At 31.6% G+C, this 12,125-nt stretch overlaps 1 protein-coding gene across 1 annotated transcript in view; it reads left to right on the top strand.

The window, feature by feature from the left end:
• Window positions 1–12,125, top strand: part of Nmdar1 (glutamate ionotropic receptor NMDA type subunit 1) — a 59,963-nt gene that overhangs the window by 2,031 nt on the left and 45,807 nt on the right. Inside the window, exons 2-3 of the mRNA XM_011498243.1 lie at window positions 8,216–8,467; window positions 10,551–10,745. Of these exons, the coding sequence (XP_011496545.1) occupies window positions 8,216–8,467; window positions 10,551–10,745 (447 nt within the window). The remainder of the gene's footprint in view (window positions 1–8,215; window positions 8,468–10,550; window positions 10,746–12,125) is intronic.

Genomic DNA, 12,125 nt, shown 5'->3' with positions numbered 1-12,125 from the left:
AGAAGGGGTCTTTAGTGAACCAAGGCAGTAATTTATTTAACAAGGACAATTGAAATATACCACCACTTATTCTCACGAAAAGTCGATCAGCTGAGTCTTGTAAAATATCTTTCTATTTCTGTGATTCAATATCCAGTTACATTTAGTCTCATCAAGCACATATCGCACAAGGGCTGAGATTCTTGTCATCTCAGTAAAAGGAGACAAAGGAAGTTCAAGTGCAAGCAGTTCGTGCATGGAAGCTTCCCATCAAGTCTTTGAGGAGAAACTGAAAATCTCACACTACAACTTCTAAGTAAGTCCAGACCTCTAGTGTTGATTTTTCACATCACGGCTTACTCAGTTACGGACCGCAAGCTGTCCGAGTTTAGAAGCTTCCCGCGCATGCTCACTTCTCAAGACCAGCCATTCGCGCCATTCAGTGGCGCGCATTCCTCTAACCTCTATCTTAGGCACGTGTTCACTCACACGGCCCACTATTTAGAGGTAACTGCAACACGTACCAAGACCACAACGCAGACAAGAACAGTTGTGTTTGTTCAATAGCACAACAAAAAACCATAACCTCTCAAGTGATAGTATTTTAAAAAGTGACATTAGTTTTCTAGCCTACTTCTTTCCACAGTAATTCATTAGTTATCATGTTTCTCCAGAGAATCAAGAATTTCACAACCTTCTGGTTTTCCAACAGAAGTATACCACATCGCCACATTGTTATTGAGAAATATAAAGGTCATTTATAACCTCATCACGATTAATTAACCCTACATTGGAAATAAAATGAAATTAAATGGAATAAACAGCAATAAGAATTATATGTTTTAAGTATTGAATCAGTGCAATAACTCCTCCACTTGCTCACGCATTCTCCCACACAAAATCTAGTGGTTTTTTTAGTTAATTCTAAGCATACACGCCACACACCCTTCTAAGAAGTGTGCACAATTCTATGTTAATCCTTACAACATTAGCAAAGGCCACCTTTTTATATTCCAAGGGCCATACTCATTACTAAGTATGATGCAAATTCTATTGCTGATCCTTAAACGATCAGCAACAACATCATTGCCATCGACAAGGAACAACTGCATCGTTGTGATTGAACATAGTTCACACTCTCCTTCGAGAAGTGAATGCAGCTCATTAATAATGTAATTGTCAATAAACCATAATAAATCATATTTTTACGAAGTCTGCACACACTGTATATCTCTACAGCCCTTTTTAAGATGAGCAACAAATTAAATTGAATTATCGAACATTGGCCCTTCGAATAACAAAATCGAAACACTGGAAGGCACACTTCGAAGTGCCTTACCAACACAATTATCCACTGAACTTGAATTCAAGACAAAAACTCAATAATGAAATTTTAAAGCCTTTTCATATATGAAGGATATCCACAAGGCCTTCATCAAAGAATATGCATACTTGGAGTCACGAATACTTTGAGAAGAATGCCTATACCTAGAGAATTTACACAATACTCGATAGTGCAACAAACTATCAACAACCTTCGCCAGACCTACAAGATCAGAAAAGAAGACACGCCAACCAAGGCACAATCACAAGGTACGCGACTTCCAAATATAAATCTATCTAAAATTTCCAGAAGGCAAGAAAACAGGTTTGTGTTTGGCCATCTTTTCACGGTATCAATCATGGATTGATGATTGATTGCTGATGAACAATGATATTAGCAAGTTTGAAAAGCTTCATTACCTCCGCGCTGCATTGGAAGGGCCAGTAGTACAGTTAATTTCTGGACTCCCACTGAGTAATCAATCACTTGCTCCAACCTAGGAGCTGCTAACTGATTGTTACAATACTAAGTTCTATTAATTCAATCATGTCTCACTCGAGTCAATCCCCTTCAATCCCAATTAAGGGGGGTACAAGTGCGTTAGGGAAACTCATCAACAGCTCCGATGAATCGACAAAACAGTTACTAGCATTGGAAATCACGGAAGATTTGTGGAGCTATATCATAGTACATAGTACAAGTCGAGCGTACCACCAGGGAAATGTGGGAGATATCAATTGTTACTTCCACCTTGTTGGGAATTGTAAAACTGTGGAAAATCCAAGTCGTGAAGCATCTGACAAAAATAAGTCATAAAAATATAAAGAAAAGTCATGTCGTGTGACAGCTGGAAAAAGGGTATTATGGGAAAATCCTACTGATAATAAGTGCAAAATACACACTCTCAGCAGTGCCAAAAAAAGGAAAAGGAAATAAGGAAATAGTGGTGCACAGAGCACAACACAAGGTAAAACCTATAAGCTACCACACACGGCAAAGCCTGCAGATATCACGAGGTGCCATCGAGAACACAGAATTTGCAGAACTTACAGGTAAAAGTTCTATTCCTTAATAATGATAATTATATACAATAAAACTCACGAAGCAAAGAACTGTACAGCTACTCAGCGCACACAATCTACAGACGTATAAGGGGCAAGTTTATTTCGCACAAGATAGACCTACAACAAGCCGTACGCGACAATATCTGCAGACCCAGATGAAGTGCCACCAAGAGCACACCTGTAGAACCTACAAGGTTATCAATAAGCTAATAACAAGGCAAACTCAAGCTACTACTACGTGCCAGTTCACAAGGAAGCGCGGGGGTACGATCTAGCACTTCTACGTGTACAATTACACCACTACGCGCACCACATAAAGACGACCAGGGGGGTTACAATCTTCTACCTATACATGTCCTGCACGTTACCACCACGTGGCAGCCAGAAAGGAACAGCAAGATAGATAAGATTCCATCATCATTATAGTGTAATTGAACGAAATAACAGCAATAAACACCAATAATAAAGAAAGTATTAATTGTTGAATATATGCACTACCCTACCCAGTCCACTTGCCCGCAATCCTCCAACCGACCATCTGGAAGCTTCCTCTAATTGTAGATATTTCGCCCTCCTAGCCCAATACTCAATTTTTAGACAAACCTCATATCCGCGCCTCGATCAACTAAAGACCTTTCTAACATTTCGGCTGAGGGTGCTAAAACAGCTCGAATCAATGACAGATCACCCTAAATTCGCAATACGCTTCCAACCTTCGGCAAGAAAAACATTAAATACTTAACAGTTATCAGAGAACTATGCTCAGTCAACTGACTCAGCGGTAAGAAACGGTTTAATGCGTGCGAATACTCCACCGACACACATCTAACTCACATTCACAAGGACTCATGCATTCAATCGACTAACTGTGGATGTCGATAATCAAGGAATAATTAGGTTTGGTGAAAGACTCAACAGAGCTTCACTCACCCAAGAAAACAAGCACCGGCTATTCTCCCGCAACACTCATACTTCTCAGCTCTAGTTATTGTTCATTTTCATAAACGAACTCTCCACGGAGACACGCAACTTATATTAGCACACACTCACCAACAATATTGGATTCTTGATGGGAGATTTCCTGTGAAAATCTACAACTGGCGGTGCGTTGTGTGCGCTCGACAAAGGGGAATCCATACTCATTAATTAATGGACCAACCGTTTGTCTCTAGAGTGACGCCATTACGACTGTTCACTCATACAGGAGTTGACTATGTAAGTTCTTTAACCATAAAAATCTGGAATACTTGTATTCATAGTTATGTATGATCACTATTTTGAATGAAGTATATCAATATGTAGTTTAACAAGATTATAACAGAGCTTTGATATTGATACGTCAGAACAGAAACATCAACACTTATTTTATACATCATTCATCAATCCCGTTGGATGTCCTCAGTCAAATACAATATAAGAAAATGAGTATTTTATTATTTTATGTTCTATAGAATTCTAATTATGATCTTGAAATAGCAATAATGGTCGAATTACTATAAGAAATTAATATTTTATGGTTGAATCGAGCCATAATACTTTGCTAGTGATAAACCTCATTTTTATATACTAGATGTATATAGTCTATCTTTATCTCGAGTATTTTTTGTAATGATCTTGATAAGAACGTGTATTCTAATCTTATTCTACAAAATTAGTTTTTAGATAATAACATAATATAATTTGCGAGGTCTAATTTTTAGTAAAACTAATTAGAAATTAAAAAAATAAAAGTAGTTATAAAAAAATTAATATTATTTACACTAATTTTATTTTTATTTTATTATTTATATAATATATAATTAAAATAAAAGTCTTCGATTTACTATAAAAACCAAAATAAGTTACAAATCTTACCTAATAAAGATGTGACTAATTTATATGTATATCTATGTGGATGGATGTGTGCACATGTGCGTACGTGTAAATGTAAATGTATTGTAAATCATTATCATAATAAATATTTAAATACTATACATCTGCCTAGTGTATTGAATTATATTCGAAACATATAAATTCATTAAATAATATATTTTACCTGCTTATAACACGAAGATCATAAAATACTTAAAATTTGTCTAATTTGTACAATCAATTAAAAATTTATTCAAATTTTTGGTACTTTTTATTCAATATGCACATCCTAAATTATGCGACCACTACAAAATATAGAAATTATGTGAATTAATAATTGTAAATAAAAATATTGAAATATCTAACTATTGTCGATATAAAAGGAACTATAAGATTAATTTACTATAAAAACATATTTTATAATAGAAGTTATAGTTAAAATTCAATCATTAAAAATAAGTAAAACAAAAATTTGTGTTTAATAAGGCGTTATTTTATATATAATCTATATTCTAAGCAATAATTAACTATTAAAATAATATGTAACAGACCTTTTTTATTAAAATTTCTATTTGTATAAACTATCTATTCTAATTTGTAAATCTTCTTATCATTAATAATTGTTTATTAAAATAATTGATTCAGTAAGTGTTCGGATTTAAAGGGTTAGCTTATGGCTCGAACTGCCAATTCAATAGTTCAGTGGATTAGTCTCTCGGCAGGATAATTTTAAAGGAAATTGTTTGAGAATGCGAGAAAGTAAAATGCAATAAAACATCTGGCAAGCGATATCGTAAAATTCACACTAGCATTCAAACCCTTTCGCTCACAATTATTTGTACTAGTGTCATAAAACATCTGGCAAGCGATATCGTAAAATTCACACTAGCATTCAAACCCTTTCGCTCACAATTATTTGTACTAGTGTCATAAAACATCTGGCAAGCGATATCGTAAAATTCACACTAGCATTCAAACCCTTTCGCTCACAATTATTTGTACTAGTGTCATAAAACATCTGGCAAGCGATATCGTAAAATTCACACTAGCATTCAAACCCTTTCGCTCACAATTATTTGTACTAGTGTCATAAAACATCTGGCAAGCGATATCGTAAAATTCACACTAGCATTCAAACCCTTTCGCTCACAATTATTTGTACTAGTGTCATAAAACATCTGGCAAGCGATATCGTAAAATTCACACTAGCATTCAAACCCTTTCGCTCACAATTATTTGTACTAGTGTCATAAAACATCTGGCAAGCGATATCGTAAAATTCACACTAGCATTCAAACCCTTTCGCTCACAATTATTTGTACTAGTGTCATAAAACATCTGGCAAGCGATATCGTAAAATTCACACTAGCATTCAAACCCTTTCGCTCACAATTATTTGTACTAGTGTCATAAAACATCTGGCAAGCGATATCGTAAAATTCACACTAGCATTCAAACCCTTTCGCTCACAATTATTTGTACTAGTGTCATAAAACATCTGGCAAGCGATATCGTAAAATTCACACTAGCATTCAAACCCTTTCGCTCACAATTATTTGTACTAGTGTCATAAAACATCTGGCAAGCGATATCGTAAAATTCACACTAGCATTCAAACCCTTTCGCTCACAATTATTTGTACTAGTGTCATAAAACATCTGGCAAGCGATATCGTAAAATTCACACTAGCATTCAAACCCTTTCGCTCACAATTATTTGTACTAGTGTCATAAAACATCTGGCAAGCGATATCGTAAAATTCACACTAGCATTCAAACCCTTTCGCTCACAATTATTTGTACTAGTGTCATAAAACATCTGGCAAGCGATATCGTAAAATTCACACTAGCATTCAAACCCTTTCGCTCACAATTATTTGTACTAGTGTCATAAAACATCTGGCAAGCGATATCGTAAAATTCACACTAGCATTCAAACCCTTTCGCTCACAATTATTTGTACTAGTGTCATAAAACATCTGGCAAGCGATATCGTAAAATTCACACTAGCATTCAAACCCTTTCGCTCACAATTATTTGTACTAGTGTCATAAAACATCTGGCAAGCGATATCGTAAAATTCACACTAGCATTCAAACCCTTTCGCTCACAATTATTTGTACTAGTGTCATAAAACATCTGGCAAGCGATATCGTAAAATTCACACTAGCATTCAAACCCTTTCGCTCACAATTATTTGTACTAGTGTCATAAAACATCTGGCAAGCGATATCGTAAAATTCACACTAGCATTCAAACCCTTTCGCTCACAATTATTTGTACTAGTGTCATAAAACATCTGGCAAGCGATATCGTAAAATTCACACTAGCATTCAAACCCTTTCGCTCACAATTATTTGTACTAGTGTCATAAAACATCTGGCAAGCGATATCGTAAAATTCACACTAGCATTTAAAGGGTTAGCTTATGGCTCGAACTGCCAATTCAATAGTTCAGTGGATTAGTCTCTCGGCCGGGTAATTTTTAAGGAAATCAATAACGGACAAGGCTGAAAAATATAATATATTTATTTTAAATACAAGGTTTAATGAGTGTAAACAATTGTAATAATATTGCACTGTTGTGTAGAGATAAATAATTCTGTTGGATTATTCAAAATATGTGTTCTTGTGATTTTTCTGCTATAAAGGCTTCTTTGGATATTGCTGTGTTACTTTGAGGTTATGTTGATGTTATCACTGTCAGCTGATGTCGTCAGTCAATCATGCTTGTGAGGCAGCATGAGAAGATGGTAGTTGAATCTAGTATGCTTGATTGATGAATAGCTATACTTGATGAGTTGTTAGATCTTAAATGGAATTTATTATGTAATCGATTATGTTTTGATTATGTACAAGGGACAGCAGTAGAATCTAGTCACAGGAAAAACAATTAGAAGTAGTATTTCTAATTCGTGGAGGATTTGATAATCCGTATCTGTAGAGTCTATTAGTCGATCTGTGTTGGTCATGTGTAACCAATGTGTGTGAACCACAGTGACTCTTGCGTCAGCTGTTCAGGGCCTGCGCGGCTCCGCAGTGTTCTTCGGACGAGCGCTAGTGTGCCCTGTTTGTGCTAGCGGGCCTGTACGATGTCGAACGGTTAGTTCGAGAGAGCGTAAGTGTGCCCGATCGACAATAGCGCGAGATGTGACTTGTTTATTTATTAATATAAAGATGTACCTGGTGAACTGCAGGTTGGATGGATTCGATGCTGTGTATGTAATGTTTCCCTTGATTACAATTCCATTGGCTTCACTGTAATCACTTATTAAAGAATTGCCGATTATCTTTTCTATGCACGCGGGTACTCTTTACTATGTTGCCGAAAATGTGGCCACGCGGCGTCTTTACAGTATACTTGCACTGACCGGCAGTTACGCTTGATGGAGAGCGAAGTGATTTTACGAATGAGCGTCGCCTCATGGCGCGTTGCGCTTAAATGTGCATACGGCGTCTTCAGCGCCGGCAACAGTGTCGATGCGCGTCCCTTCCAGAAATTTTCCTTTGGCGTGAGAAAACGAAGCTTCTAGAAGTTTTGAAGGCGTCCCTTTTTTGTGAGTGCTGGCAGTAAATAATATTTCAAATCGTAAACTTGCTCGGACTTGCCGAGTTTTGTTTGTAAACATTTTCTCGAGTGCCCGCCTCGGTCCGCACATGCGGATCAGCCTAGGCGCACGTGGTGGCCAGCCTTGCTGCACGCGCGGTTAGTCTAGGCGCACATGCGGTACGCCGGGCTGCGTAAATGACCTTTCTTTTGTTTGAAATTCATGGGACTGCTTCAATCCCGAACAGTAAGCATAATATTTATTAATGAAAATGGTTAGTCAACTAGCTTTTCTTAATCCTTCAGGTTGTGACAAAAAAATATAAATTTATAATTTAAATATTATATAGAACATTATTTTCTTACAGATTACTATTTTTAATCATTGAATGAAATCATAATTGGAATTATAGTATTTATACTGATAAATAATCATTATGATTTATTACAGAATTTAAATTTTGATTCACAATATGTCAATAAAGGAGTCACATATGGACATGTTGTTATTGAAATGGATTCGAATCCAATTAGAACTGTTTTAAATGTATGTAAATTTCTCATTGCAAATAGAGTATACGCTATTATAATATCGCATCCACCTATTGGAGAGTTATCATCTGCTGCAGTATCTTATACAAGTGGATTTTATCATATTCCTGTAATTGGTATATCTTCAAGGGATTCAGCCTTTTCTGATAAGGTAAACAATAAAAATCATATACACAAATTTTGATGTTTAAGATAATATGAAATGTTCATTTTTGGAAAATTTAAATATTATTGTAATATTGTTAATAATATTTTGTATTTTTCACTTTTAAATTTTAAAAGAAATTTGAAGTATATTGAGAAATTTTATCAACATTATCAATATTATGCTGTATATATTGTACATAATAAGCATACAAAATAAAAATATGAACAATTTAAATTATTTTTTTTATAAAGGCATAATTTCTAACTTTCGAACTCATATGATATCGATGTTTTAATAATTTTATTATCTTTCTATATAGTATTAATCATCCCCTGTTACGCACAATACTTTGTTAATTTGGTCTGCACATTAATATTTTTGTTCTCTGCTTCACTTTTGTACTTTATAAAAATTCCAAGAATATTTTATATCTATTTTTTCTAAATAAATTTGCAGATTGATATATATATATATATATATATATATATATAGATTGTATTAAAATACACGCCTACAAAATAAAATAGTGTTAGATCTATATTGACAATAGAAATTAATGACTGTTTTCTTATGCATTAGTTATGTTTCTAGTTCAATATATTATAATAATATTGATTTTAATAACATTTTTTTTCTTTAAAAAATTGAATGTTTTATTAAAGTATATTTTAACTTCAATTATAAGTTATTAATATGATTATATTGTTAATTTAAGTTGAAATTCTGTTGTCAAGGAATAATTATTAAATAAAGTAATTTTGTTATTATTTTTTAAAATATTTAAAATTAAAAATAAATTAATTTGATGCTATTACAGAAATATATTTAATATATATTAAAACTATTTTTGATATTCATTGTTTTCTATATACTTTTGTTTGTAACCTTCTTATTTACGTTTTCAGCATTTTCACTAATTGAATGAATTTCCATATTTTTAATTAATATTTTCGATTACTATTTTATATCTTAATTAGTAAAGATAATAAGTAACTTTATTAAATTAATTGAAGTTTATTAGGAGAGAACAGTATTTAAAAAAAAATCGTTAAGATTTTTATATTTGAAAAAAAGTAATTTTAATGATTATTTTAATTTTGATTGTATTCTGTTTACATTCATTGTGACAATTCTTGACATCAAAATACTATATTTTTAGCTGTTACATTTTTATTATGGTTAATTATTAATATTTCAATTGAATTTAACTTCGATAAACTATATTAAAAATGAATATAAATCTATATGTTTATATTCTAATAATAAATGCACTTCGAGTGAAATTTTTTAATATTTCAAAATAATTTTTTAAGTATCATAATAGATTATTATATTATTAGTTAATAATAATCAACAATCATTTTAACTGATTGATTATCAAATGTTGTAACTGTAAAACACTGAAAAATATGAATAAACATAATTAACAGTAAAAATAAAGTGCAAAACAAAAGTGTATTTTCCCAAATTTAAAACTGCAATATTTTTTTATCCAATTATTGGATTGTAAGAAATATATATCTATATATTAATTTTTTATTTAAATTAATTTTTCTTTATCTAATAAGAAGAAATTTATTAAATGAGTGTTTTACCATTGCTAGTAATACAGTAATAATGTATATGTATACAAATAATAATGTAATATAATATAAAAAAGTGTAATAGTAAATTACTAATAATAAAATAATAGTAGTTTTGAGTGATAAAATAAGAAATTATGTATAAAACAAGACAAATATAAGGCTGCAACAGTTTTTAGGTGAAAAATTTATACGTTTTAATATATCATTATTTTTTAAACACATATATAAGATGTACTCTTATTGGAATAAATGTAGGTCTTGTAGCTTAAATTATTTTAAAAGTCATTACGATTTTCTTTTCAGGAATTCAAAATTTATTTTTTGACTTTTAGTATTGTTTTAGAGGTTAATACAGAAAAATCATTTCTATAATAATATTTGTTGTATTTTCTTTTGAAGTACTAAAATCAGAAATTTATTTAGATGATTTAGTTATTTATCTATTAATACTATAGTTGAATTAAAGTTTTATATATTTATTATTTATATTATTTTTCTAGAATATTCATGTTTCATTTCTGCGAACTGTACCACCATATTCTCATCAAGCAGATGTATGGCTGGAACTATTAAGATATTTTAATTATATGAAAGTTATATTCATACATAGCTCAGATACTGATGGAAGAAGTTTACTTGGACGGTTTCAGACAACATCTCAAATCCTTGAAGATGATATGGAAATTAAAATACAGGTAATTTCAATAAATTTAAAAAATAGTCAAATTGATTGTACTCGAAATGTCTAATATACAGACAAACAATTATTATTGTATAATTAGTAATTAAATAATCTATCTATATATATAAACTATAAAACAATCTATTTTTAATTTATGTATTAGCTTATAAAATAATACAATATTAAGCAATTCTTTTGAATATTATTGCAATATTTTTTAAATCAATTTTATTTGTAAGCAGCTCCTACATGTATGATTATTGTAAACTTAATTTAGTCTAGACTTTTAACTTAACTTTAATTTTTATTGTTTTTTGCTTTTAGATCGATAAAATACGAATAAAATTTCGATTTCAATAATAAATATATAGACTAATTTCATCTTCATTATATATAAGAACGTTATAGAAGATATAGATTTTGTTTAAAAATTATATTTTTAACAAATTACATTTTACAAAAATATCGTTATATAAATATACTATTTTTCTACTTAAATCCCAGAAATATCGAAACGATAGAAAGAAGTCTGTTCGTTGTTTTCTTTCTCAATTTCAACAATTTTAAAGAAATTTATGAATTTCAATCAATCAATTTTAACCTATTGTTTTTATTATTTATAATTATTTTATTTTTGCTTCCCTGACATTACTGTAAAATTCTATTCATAATATTTTTGATACTGATTTTATCTTAATAAGCGTAACCTAAATATAAACATACATATAACATAACATTTTAAATATAAAATTCTTATTCATTGAAAACTGTTCAAGATTAGGAGAACCTTTCGCGAGTGTCACATATCTGAAAAGACTCAAGTCGTTAAACATCTGCGAATCTATAATATATCGATCTATAATATATAATATATAATATATAATCTATAATATATAATATATGCAAATCTATAATATAAAATAAAAATCTACGAAAAACCGTGGTAGCTAAACATCTGGGAAAACCCAAGTCATTAGACATCTGAAAAAGCCCAGCTCATTAGACATCTGGAAATAGTCGTTACAAAAATTAAAATCTAACCTCTGATTAGAAATGCCTGAGACAGTGAATCGCTCTGATTGGAGAAACTTAAGGCAGAGGCGTTCTCTAAGCGGGGATGTTTGGTCAAAGGCTTTATAAGTAGGGACGACATAGATACAAGCGCTGTCTAAGTGGAAAAGTCAAGGAAGAAGGAGGAAGGCCTTTACTATTGATACCCTAGTGATCAAGCTGTAAGTACGACCACGATGGGAAGACGTGTCAATTCTCCTATGCTGCAAATAAAAGGTGTTAACTCTATCTTCTTCATATAAAGAAAACGCCAGACTACACGAGACATACTCTATAATAAGGAGTGTGCTTAAACATTACTGATCTTTGCAAAATCAGCAGG

The sequence above is a fragment of the Ceratosolen solmsi genome, unplaced genomic scaffold (assembly GCF_000503995.2).
Source record: "Ceratosolen solmsi marchali unplaced genomic scaffold, CerSol_1.0 scaffold14, whole genome shotgun sequence".
In the NCBI taxonomy this organism is placed as follows: Eukaryota; Metazoa; Arthropoda; class Insecta; order Hymenoptera; family Agaonidae; genus Ceratosolen; species Ceratosolen solmsi.
Note: the sequence above shows the minus strand (reverse complement) of the source record. Positions and strands in the feature narration are given on the sequence as shown.